General features: G+C 37.8%; 2 protein-coding genes across 3 annotated transcripts; both read left to right on the top strand.

Moving 5' to 3' along the window:
- The first annotated feature begins 239 nt into the window (after positions 1 to 239).
- Positions 240 to 1172, top strand: LOC148850198 (peamaclein-like). The gene is made up of 2 exons (XM_088943862.1): positions 240 to 486; positions 627 to 1172. The coding sequence occupies exons 1-2, from the start codon at positions 387 to 389 to the stop codon at positions 809 to 811; spliced, it is 285 nt and encodes a 94-aa protein (XP_088799988.1). The 5' UTR covers positions 240 to 386; the 3' UTR covers positions 812 to 1172.
- A 6370-nt stretch (positions 1173 to 7542) lies between these two features.
- LOC148850199 (thioredoxin domain-containing protein 9 homolog) lies at positions 7543 to 11708 on the top strand. Of its 2 annotated transcripts, none has more exons than XM_088943863.1 (4): positions 7543 to 8028; positions 8199 to 8474; positions 11018 to 11176; positions 11267 to 11708. In XM_088943863.1, the coding sequence occupies exons 1-4, from the start codon at positions 8005 to 8007 to the stop codon at positions 11438 to 11440; spliced, it is 633 nt and encodes a 210-aa protein (XP_088799989.1). In that variant the 5' UTR covers positions 7543 to 8004; the 3' UTR covers positions 11441 to 11708. The 2 variants fall into 2 exon arrangements, with proteins under 2 accessions (XP_088799989.1, XP_088799990.1); XM_088943864.1 differs by having other exon boundaries at positions 11018 to 11173.
- Positions 11709 to 12080: the final 372 nt, after the last annotated feature.

The following is a 12080-nucleotide window of genomic DNA, read 5'->3' on the forward strand; positions in this document are numbered from 1 at the left end:
TCTGGTTTATGCAAAAGCATATTTATTTAGTGGGAAGCTGCGACCAACCTTCACTCCAGCATAAACCGCGTAATTGTGATTCCCCAGCCCAACCAAAAAGACCTGACAGACTGTATAATGCTGTGCATCATCTTTTTATTTATTGCCTTATTGGTATTATTCGTACCCACTCACTCCCCAAGGTCCCATGCTCCCAGTTCCCACCTTTTCTTCCTTAATTTGTCCTATAAATACCCGCTCAGGCCAGGCTCTCACCACTCAGCCACCCATTATTCCTCACTACTCACTCCACTCCTCCATATCTCTGTTAATCTCCTTTTTCTTTTCTTCTCTTACCCTCTTTAGTACTGGTGCACCCACCTCCAAAAGAAAAAGAGATTAAGAAAATGAAGCTCGTCCTTGCAGTTTTTCTACTTGTTTCTCTCATTCTGAGCTCTTATCTTCTTGAGGCAACCGCTCAAGGTCCTTCCTTGCCTGATTATACAGGTAAGAGCTCAGTTGTGCTACTCATATAGATAGATAGATAGGGTAGTATAACCTTCTTCTGTGTCTGTACGTATGGTTAATTTCAACTTTCATATCGTATAATTTGCTGATTTGGTCGATTAATTGTGGGATGGTTTCAGGTTTGTGTACACCCAAGTGCAACGGGAGGTGCTCAAAAGCAGGGTATCAGGACAGGTGCATGAAGTACTGCATGATCTGCTGCCAGGATTGCAAATGCGTTCCATCGGGGACTTACGGAAACAAGCATGAATGCCCTTGCTACAGAGACAAGAAGAACAACAAGGGCAAACCCAAATGCCCTTGAATATCTCTCTCTTCTCTCTTTTTCTGTTTTGGATTTTTGAGAGTTAGAGTGAGACAGCAACTTCATTGGGATTTGGGATTTGGGATTTGGGAACCCGCTTATTAATCTGTTGTATACCACTGTTGCTATTGTTATAATTATGATCATGAATCATGATGGGAGTATATAGCGTACGCATTCAGTAGAGATTACTTAGATCATAGACGTCCCACATATAATAGTATATATATATATATAATAAGAGGAGGGTCTTGGCGTCTTGCGCGCTTGGCCTTTCTGTGAATGGTTTTTGATGTATATGATCATGGTGTTTGTGATTGCGTAAGTTATCAGTACAAATAATTTGTTTGTTCATTACAAATTCAATCTTTTGGGACTTGCATTCAGACAGGAATGCTCTCTCTCTCTCCCTCTCTCTCTCTCTCGATTATACTTATACTAACTTGACGGGAGATATCTCCTCGGAAATAAAAAATGGGTCGGCTGGGATGGCCGGCCACCGAGAGGAATTTGTGGTGATAATATTGTAGTACTCTGTACACACCAGCTGCTACTTGAGCAATAACGTACGACAAGTGGATCAGAAGCTAGCTAGTAGTCTAGTACTGAAGCTGGGAATCTGTAGAGCAGTAGAGAAACAGAACAAGATGGGAATCTGTAGAGAAACAGAACAAGAGGTGGAGTTTTTCAAAATTTCACTAACGCTGTTAGGAAATTGTTTAGGATGAGGTGTAAAGGAGCCAGAACTTATCAAAAGGCTGTAGGTTGGCAAGCCGCTCCTAGTGCCACCTTGTCACAAATGAGTCCTTCACCGCGCGCCATCAAGCAGCACCTTTTATCGCGTCATTGTATATGTCATGGATGGGTTATATATATATATATATTGGGAATGCCGATGGTACTATAGTAATATTTTTCACCCACCATTTTGATATTTCTTTAAAATTCTTTGAAGAGAAATAAGAACATGTAAAGATTAAGCACGGGGATACTAAAATGTGTTTGTGTTTATCATAATGCAATACAAAAATGTCTTTTTAAGGCCTTATTGACTAACCCCCGTGACAATCTATTGACGTTGGCAAAGCGACGGAGCGGGCGAGCCATGCAGATTGCAGAGGCATGCATGTCGAAAATCGAAATGACATCGACAAACCAATCGAAGACGACCGGGTTAGCATGGCTTAGCTTAGCATATATATATATATATATGAGATGCCACAGCAATTAGCTAGGTGGTAGGTGGTGGTGCCACAACAAACTTTGAATTGTGTGCAGCTGCGTCTTCACTCTTCAGTGAAGAGTTCACGTGAGATGAGGAGAAGGGGAGGGTCGGCAGACTGAACTGATGAAGTGAAGGAAGATGCTTTGAATTAATAGAGCAGAATCATAACAAATAATTAATAGGGAAGCCTCAACTCAAGCTGCGGTGGTTGGTGAATGGTGGTGGCCCATTGAATTATTTATATTATTGCTGCGTAAATACGTCTGTCCCTTGCGCCGTGAGCATCTGAAATTGTCGCCCCAGTGGCATCCAGTAAGATTTAAAACCATTTGATCAGTATAGTTTAGGACATTAGGACCCGGCTCAGTGATTACAAAATTAAATGTTGAGTTAAGAGCTAGCAGCATCGAAGAAGACATTCACTGCTAGTGCTAGCTAGCTAGCCATAAAACAGGAGGACTGGACCTGGTCCCTGGACGACACACGATACCTTCCCGAGATGAGATGGGAAGACAATGAATGAATGATCATAATACTAATAGTGGCCTGTTATTGATTTATTTCTTCTCCCAACCTTATTCTACTAATCAGGCCCCTTGGCCTCACGACTAGATGACCATCCCATTCTGCCAAACACCTCCCGTACGTACGTGCAATTTAACTGGATTCTCTAGTGTAAGTAAAACCTCTCGGAAGGCCGAATACATAAATTTTATTTGCACTAGTTTAAATGCATAGGAGTACAATGTGGCTTTACTATAATTTTTTATTCACTTTGCTTCGACTTTGCCGTGTTTGTTTGTAAGAATTTAAGTAGATAGTACCTCCCATTCTATGAAAGAAATTAAGGTCCTTCATTTTTGGGGAGTAATGGAAGAAGTAGAATGACGTGGTCCCCATTTCATATCGGAGAGATTTGGGCTGTGTTTGGTATAATAGAAAATAAGAGAATCAACAAGTTGAGGGAAAATTTTCTTCAAAGAATTCTGTGTTCTATCTTACTTTCGAACAAATCAAGCATAGCCTTAAGGTATTAGGATAGCATTTTGCATAAGATGTTGATAATTACAAACAAATAAGACTGTACAAACAAACAGAGCCTAAAAAAAGTTGAAGCCACGGCATAGAATATTGCTTGCAAAGGGAGGACTGTGAAAACTTTGTCTAAAGCCATCAACTGTTGTTTTCACTTTTCAGAGACAGGCAGACAATCTTAGAGATTTCATTTGATGTGGCTTTGCCCCCATAGAGTGGGCCAGCTGGCCAGGCACTGGAGACAGTAAACTATACTCAGTTAGTGGGTTAATTGTGGCAAGGAACATGCACAGGCCCACTGGCATTTACAACACAAAGAATCCGCCCTTCTCCAGGATTCAAAACTCTGCAAAGGGAGGGGAGCTGAGTGAGAGTGACCAACTATACTTACTTAGGTAAATGGTAATATGCAATTTACATGTGATTAGGGATGGCAATGGGGTGGATTTGAGAAGAGTTTTGTAAATTTTAGATTTTATTCATCTTCCTAAACCTTCTAATCGGTAGTGGGTTGGATTTTGAGAATCCTTATAAAGAAATGCAAAATTTTACTGTATTTAAGGGTAGGGTAGATTGGGTTTAGAATCCACATCTAATTTTCTATTAATTATTTGTTGTTATATATAAGCAATAAATAAGTAAAATAATATGAATTAATATCAACATTTTCAATTATTTAATTAAATCATGTAAAAACACATAAGCTATCAATTATCCTTCACATAAAGTTCAAAATATTATTAAATTCAACACCTAACTAGTACATAAAATTCATATGCTTTCCAACAATATGTGCAGGTCGAGGAGGGTTGGGCTTAACCTGATACTATACCCCACCCATACCCATACAAGTTGTAGAATCTCAAAACCCATCCCTATCCCAAAATCCATCATTCAAGCAAAAAAAAAAAAAAAAGAAAAAAAGAAAAAAGAAAAAAACTCTCCTATCAGGATGAATACCCAACAAATAGGATAGAATTTTCCATCCCTAAGGCAATGTTTGGTTTGAAGGGGTTTGTAAAGGTTTCCCAAACTTTCCCTTCCGTCCCCTACCATTTCCTTCAAACCAAACACAACCTAAATGTGACCTGAATTGACTAATGTTCTCTTATTTGTCCTATAAGTTGCTCAAAGGTTGCTATACAGCGACTGATCCGACATCTCACATTCTATTCTGACGGAGTCAAGACTAGTGCCCCTGACCCCAATTTATGGTCCTACAACTATGTTTGATTGCAGTGGAAATTTATGCGCACGGATGAAAAATTATGCTAGTGCAAATTACTTACAATGCAAATTTTGATTTATTTTTATTTCAAAATGTACCTTATTTTGTTTGATTAATATGACACTAAGAAGTAAAATAATATCTGAAGCAGAATAAAATAAAATTAAACCAGAATTTACAATATTTTTCATTTGCACTACCATGCATTTATATTAGTATAAATAAAGTTGAATTGCAACCAAACACAGCCTACGGTCGTAACGGTCCTATCTCTTTTTTGGTTTTTCGATTTGGATCTCTTTTGAAACATGTTTACATCCCATTAATGGAGGCATCCCCATGATCATTATTCCGAAACAAACATCTTAATCCTCTCACTCGGTCTTTTTTGGAGGTTCGGTTTTTGTTGGTGTCCATCAGTCTGGGAACCGGGTGGCCGATTCCCTAGCGCAAAAAGCTATTGTAAGCCCCTTTAGCTTAGTATTCTCTGGTCCGATGCCCCGACTGGCTCTCGGCACTCGGCAGGTATCCTTTAGATAGAGCAAAGAGGTGCAATTCTAAAGAATAATTTTCCCAATTGTTCTTTATCTTTTTTCATATCACTCACCTAATTAAATAATGCATATCAATTAAATTAATTTAAAAAACAATTCAACGTATAACTCAGACTTAATTCCAATCATTTAGGTCTGTTAAATTATTAAACTTAAATTTTTAAATTAATAAAGATCTTTGAAATAATTGATTAGCTTTCATTTTGCTTACATGCAATGCAATGCTGAAATTTACTGCAAAAGCATGAAATATATTAAATTGTTTCTGGTTTAAAAGGGGTGAATACAGAAGTGCAATGATATGCGTCTATCAAAATGACAAATTGTCCAGAGGAAATAAACTGTAGTCCACTCATTTTCAATACAGCCCAAAAAATTGGGGCTTAGGCCTAGGTTTTACTACTTAAGGCCCAGCCCGCTCCCCCACACCATCCAAACATGCATCTAAGAAATGCAATCCTGTATAGGGATTTTTCTCCTTCTATTCCACTCATTTTGTGACATGCCAAAAATACTGTCTTAGCTATCTAACAGAGTTTGTTGCACATTACATATGGATTGTGAGTTTGTTATAATTAGTTACAACCTGTCAAGATGTATAGACGGTTGCTTGCACATGTAATCTTGTCTGTAAATATTTAATGCAAATAGGTGTATAAAGTCAAGCTCAAACCCGATGGCTCTATAAAACGGTATAAGGCTAGGATTGTAGCAAAATGCTATATTCAAACTAAAGGCATTGATTATAATGAAACATATGCTCCCACAGCCAACTTACTACTGTACGGTATCTCTTATCCATTATATCGTTCGTAAGTGAGAATTCTATCAAATGAATGTAAATAATGAATTCCTACATAGAAACTTACATGAACCCTCCCGGATTATTCAATGATGGTGATACCTCCTGAGTGTGCAAACTCCAACGCTCTCTTTATGGTCTCAAGTAAAATTCAAGACAATGGTTTGAGAAACTTGCAGCTGCACTCCAAAGACAGGGTTTTCAGGCCTCAAATGCTGATTGCACTCTATTCACCTTATCTAATCCAAACAACTTCCTTGTTGTCTTAGTATTTATAGACTATCTTGTCATTACTGGCAATGACCCTAGCCAAATCTGTGCTCTCAAAGAATACCTGGGCTCATGTTTTCACTCTACCAGAGGAAATACATTCTGGATATTCTTCAAGATGTTGGCATGACTGAATCAAAGCCCGGCCCATTCCCAATACTACAACACCCCCACCTTGCTTTAGCTACTGGGCCTTTGCTCCAAGATGCAGCCTGGTACAGAAGATTGGTTGGACGTCTAGTGTATTTGCAAGTTACAAGGCCTGATATAACATTTGTTGTCAATATGCTCACACAATTCATGAATACACCTCAACAAGAACATTGGGATGCTGCACTCCACATTCTCGGATATTTGAAGGCAACAATTTCATATGACATATTCTTATCTGCATCAAGTGAATTAATTCTCTGAGCTTGATGTATTTCAGATTGGGCCGGTTGCCCAATAGCTTGATGTTCAACCACCGGCTATAGCACAATGTTGGATAATTATCCATTATCTTGAAAGTCCAAGAAGCAAAGTAATACTGTGTCAAGATCTTCAATAGAGGCGAAGTATCACGCCATGGCTACTGCAGCAAGTGAACTTCTTTAGCTAAAACGCCTCTTCTTTGACATTGGACTTTCTCATACTGAAACCATGCAATTATAAACCGCCTTGCATATAGCAACTAATCTAGGAAAGGATCAAGTACATTGAGATTGATTGTCATTTTGTGCGAAATTTCATAGTCTCATATAATCACCACTTGCCATGTATCTTTCAAGCTTCAACAAGCTGATACTTTTACCAATGCCCTTGTTCGGTTGTGATAAGTTTCACTCCTTAGTATCCAAGTTGGGCATGTTTCTTCCACCCTCCAATCCATGTCCAACTTGAGGGTGAGTCGTAATTGTCCAATAGAATTTGTTGCATAGTTACACGTGGACTGTAAGTTTATTAGATTTAGTTACAACCTGTCAACATGTATAGACGGTTGCTTGTACATGTAATCTTGCTTATAAATATTTAATGTGAGACACCATATTTTGATACCCAAATACTCTGTTTTCTGTACCATTTTACACCATGAGTTATCGGTTCTCTCTCTCTTCTTTTAGTTGCTGGGGATTTTTGAATTTATGGAATGTTCCTACAACGTCAACGCTTTTGTTTTCATTTGTTTCTAAAATTGCCATACTAGCCAAAAAATAAAAAATAAAAAACATGTTTTCAAACTCTGATTTATTTTGAAGGGGAAAAACAAAATGGTTTTGTTTAAAAAACCAGAATACATATTTCTAAAATAATAGTATTTTAAAGAAACAAAATTTTCTAGTGTTGAAGTATAAACTGTATGATTGGTGAAACTTATTAAGGGGGGGTGTTCGAACAACGTGATTGATTTTATTTTTGAAAACAAAAACAACTGATCAACAAATTTAACAAAACCAACCATTTTTTTCAACACCCCCTAAATAACCAAATGAGAACATGTTTTTTATTTTAGTTTTGTTTTTTAAATATAAACAAGAAACAATCTTTTAAAATTTAAAAATTTATAATTTTGATTTATTTTTGAAATCAGCAACAACAAAAATAATTTAATTTGGTTACACCAGAATTTCATTGATTAGAACGATTTCAGCTTATTCATCTTCTTCCTCATTCTTCTGTTCGCGTTGGTCATATGATGTCGACTTCCTCCAATCTATCTGGCAGTTGTATATCCGGATCACATGCCACAGAACGGTTCAAATAGTGCAAACCGGACGGTTTGGGCTGGTGAAATGTCACCGGGAGGGAATGCAGATATACGATTAATGTACGGTTGCAGGTGTGGGAAGAAAGGATCCAGGCATCCAGCGGTCCCTCTCACTGCATCCAACGGCTAATCTTTTGGATGCATATTTCTGGAGTAGACGTAAGCTGGTTCCTTTTTCCACCAACACTCAACAGCTAGATATCCAGGATTTGTTACGAAATAAGCCCTTTTCGAGTTTCGCTCTCGCGAATCCCTCGCACTTGTGTTTTTCTTCCGGTTTTCATTTGCCCAGATCTCCTGCAACTGCGAGGAATACCTTCAGTGTCGGATCGATGGAGAATCCAAAAGTTCAAGAGGTTGGCGAGAGAATACTATGAACCCTTTTTTTGTTAATTTATTTCATTACTTTCCCGCGTTTATTTCCTTCTCTTCAGTTGGTTTGAAATATTAGTTTCCTGAGTATTTCTACTTCTTAGATCTCGTGTCTCACTGCTAATTTCTTTTGTTCCATTCCTGTAATCTCCAGATTCTGGAGAAGCAAGTATTGACGGTCGCGAAGGCCGTGGAGGACAAGCTTAATGAAGAGATCTCGGCTTTAGATCATCTCGACCTCGACGATCTCGAGGCTTTAAGGGAGCGGAGGCTACAACAGATGAAGAAAATGTCAGAGAAGAGGAGTCGTTGGATCTCCCTCGGCCACGGCGACTATTCTGAGATCCCCTCCGAGAAGGATTTCTTCTCTGTCGTCAAGGCCAGTGAACGCGTCGTCTGCCATTTCTACCGAGATAATTGGCCTTGCAAGGTACTGTTTAACTGGACATTCCCATTGCCTTTGTAATTCTTCTTTCTTTCTTAGTGCTTTTCTGGTAATTTTCTTGATAGGGCTTTTCCTAATATATTGCTAAAATAGAATTTACATAGAAATGCTTATGTTTAACTCGGAACACGGTATTAATGTACAAACAATTTGCATTAAAGGACAATTGTATTACTAATTTACCATATAAAGTAATCAATGTTTTAGTTTGGAACATGCTGATGGTTGACGGGAGAAGATGATGAAGAGTAAAGCAGAAGAATCAAAGAATGAAAAAAAAAAAAAAATTGGGGTAGTCTATAGGACAAATTGAGAACTCGCCCCCTGTTAAGATTATTATGTTTGGATTATAGCAAGTACTTGTTGATGGAATAAGGAAGTTTGCTCGTCCAGTATTCTTTATGCAGTTATGCCGCAAGGTATGGTGTTGTTATTTCATTACTGTGTACTGCATTGGCATTTTTCTTTTGAAGAAGGTAGCTGTCTATATTATATTAGAGCTGAACAAGTTGTATTTAAGAAGGTTTTCATAGCTATACAAAGAGAAAAAACGGCCCTCCTTAAGTATTAAAACTAAGGAGATAAAGAGATCTTCACTGTGAGGAGAGAAAAATAACATTTATGCCCCTGATCTTCCAAGCCCATCTACCGCAGCATCTAATTCTGTTGGTATCCACCCAATTTTAGCTGAAGTGGGTTCAATGGTTTCCATACTCTCATTAAAGGTTTCAAGCACTCTGGTTGTGTTAGCTGAATCAGCACCAGTGAAGAATGATAAAAAATAGTGTTGCTTGGAAATCTTAACATTGGTCTTAAGGGCCAAGCTTCAAAGAATACATTCTTCCGGATGCAACTATTTGTAACGCTTCTTATGCTGCATGCTAGTTAAGAAAGCAATTGAAATCTTCAATTGCGCTGACTTTTGGTACCAATATGTCTCCTCCAAGCTCTTGTCAATCATATTACTTTACAAAATACAAATGCATACATAATGTCAAGTTCAAATTTCTGTGACCTCAGATTTACCATCTGAACTCTCAATATCATGTTTAAGTTGGTATACACATACAAAATCTGACCTTGATTTGTGTTACCTATTTGGCTACGATGCTGATAGGTAGTGTTCATTTTGTGTGGACTTAGGTTGCGCATTTGTTAAAATATGAATGGGCCCAGGCCTGATGCTGTGTAATTTCTTTAAGTTGGGTATCCAACTTCCACCCCTGACTTGAAGCATGCGATTTTAATCGTTTAAATCCCAAGGTTAAGTGGGAGTTGAAACTTATATCCATAAATGTACTTGGATGCAACAAGTTTGGTGGTTGGGAATACCTTGTTGAGATTATCTATACTGCCAAAGGACATTATAGACTTCTTCCTATTGGCCTTCAGCCCTGTACAAATTGTGAACCAGAATACAATACATATGATATCCTAAAGTCCAAAATCCTAATTGAGCAATATGAAAAAAAAAATGCAGACTTGGTGATGCGTGTAAAATTTGAATTCCGATTAGCCAAACGCGATGGCTGTTCAGCATGCTATGGAACCAATGATAATGCCCCACACCAATGGTAAATACATGGGGCCCACAGTGAGAAGTTAAATAGTTGTGGGTCCCATGTATTTTTATTACTGGTGTGGAGCTTTATCGTTGATTCCACAGCCAGCTGAACAGCTATTGCATTCAGCTAATCCTTTCTTGTTAAGTCATAAGATTCGTATTTTACTATTGAAGAATTTCCATACCTCGTGAGTTATATCATAACCCTTCGAAGATTCACAAATAAATTTATAAGTTGGTCTAGGACTGGATAGGGGTCTTACTAATTTTAGATCTGGTTGTGGGCTTTGTAGGGTGAAGGAAGGGCTGTAGGTGATTAGGGATGATGAATGGAAGACCAAGTAGATAGCTTGCTGTCCTCCAAAGAATGAACAAAACATTAGAAAGAAAGAACTCTTGCTGTTGAGGTAAACAACAATGAGATACGTCACTTAGAAGAAGAAAAAGGTGAGAGAGGGCTGCATTCCTGATCCTATCCTTTCTAGGTTTTCCACTCATCCATCTATCTTAGCATTCACATTTCTGCCACACTCATTTTCTGAAAATTGTTGTTTGTCATTGAACTAAAACTATGATTTGACAAATTAAGTTTTATGGTTGGCATGCTTGCATGTAATCTCTGTACCAATTACTGAAGTAGCCTTGTTTTTCTTTGTAAAGGTTTTACTTGGATATGTTGATTATGGAGTTATAGTTAGCTTTACCTTTTCTTCTTGAAGGTTTTTGGAATTCAATTTTTGTTGCTCATTTCTTGGTTTATGCTCGGTATATTGGCTGAGTTAAGACAAATTATCAGTTGGGATGACTTTAATATGAATGTTACTTGTCCACTGAAGAACCTTAAAAATTGAACTTTGCTAAAAACCAGAATAAAAGTATATGAAATGAATGCTACTATACAATAAAGAATCTTATACCATTAATGCAGAACCTATCTCAACACAAGTTTGTGGTCTTTGCACAGGTAATGGACAAGCACATGACCATTCTGGCAAAACAGCACATAGAGACACGTTTTGTAAAAATTCATGCCGAGAAAAGTCCATTCTTGGCTGAGAAGCTTAAGATTGTTGTTCTCCCAACCCTTGCATTGATAAAGAATTCCAAAGTTGATGATTACGTGGTAGGATACATGGGTTTATACAATTAGTTGATACCTAAATTATTTAGCTACTGATTTGTTTTCTGCTGTGCCCAACTGAGTTTATTTCAGGTAGGTTTTGATGAGCTTGGAGGAACAGATGAATTCAGTACAGAGGAACTGGAAGAGAGGCTGGCGAAATCTCAAGTTATCCTTTTTGAGGGTGAGTCGTCAGTAAACCCATACAAGACTAGTGCATCAACCAGAAGAAATGTCCGGCAAAGCACAAACTCAGATTCAGATTAAGTAGGGATTTCGTCTTTTGTTGAAAAGTCTTTAACCACTTTGTAGAAAGGTGGATTTTGTGGTTATATTTCTACATTTGATGTCTGTTCAAGGGTTTTAATGTATCATATTTGCGCCCCATTGAGGTTTTAGTTTACTATATTATTTTTTGTTGGATTCTTGATAGTATAGCAAGTATAACCCTATGCTGGTGTTACAGCTGCAACACTTCTTTGTATTAGAATTGGTTTGTGATCCCTCCATAGTTGAGGACTATATTTGACTCTAATTGTCACATGCACAACATTGCGCAACTGGTCAGATCCAAGATCATTCTCCAAACCCATGCTTATGGAATTTAGATTATATTTTAAGGTACTTTATGAAAACGACTGGATTTGAAAATGTCAGTGATGATCTGAATTTGACTTGGGGGTTCTGTGGCATTAGTACATGTCCTCTATGTGCATAAATATCTTGAGAACCAGAGAATCCAGGTGGGCGGTAATTCCTTATAAGCATTTTTTTTTAGCATCTAGGCCCAAAGCCAACTCGATCCATTCAACTCATCCATCACTATATAATCAACTTTCCATTCATGTATGCATTGCTGCAGATTCTAGGATACATGCAAGCTTCAAAGTGATTTTCTGTTGACCTT

The sequence above is a fragment of the Nelumbo lutea genome, chromosome 5, assembly GCF_056320005.1.
Source record: "Nelumbo lutea isolate HS-2025 chromosome 5, American lotus-T2T, whole genome shotgun sequence".
NCBI classification, from domain to species: Eukaryota; Viridiplantae; Streptophyta; class Magnoliopsida; order Proteales; family Nelumbonaceae; genus Nelumbo; species Nelumbo lutea.

Coding starts and splice junctions, on each gene's coding strand:
- LOC148850199 (XM_088943863.1), top strand. CDS start 8,005: ATGGAGAATCCAAAAGTTCAAGAG. Junction 8,029..8,198: donor AGAATCCAAAAGTTCAAGAG/GTTGGCGAGAGA, acceptor TGTAATCTCCAG/ATTCTGGAGAAGCAAGTATT. Junction 11,177..11,266: donor CCAAAGTTGATGATTACGTG/GTAGGATACATG, acceptor AGTTTATTTCAG/GTAGGTTTTGATGAGCTTGG.
- LOC148850198 (XM_088943862.1), top strand. CDS start 387: ATGAAGCTCGTCCTTGCAGTTTTTCTACTTGTTTCTCTCATTCTGAGC. Junction 487..626: donor TTCCTTGCCTGATTATACAG/GTAAGAGCTCAG, acceptor GGATGGTTTCAG/GTTTGTGTACACCCAAGTGC.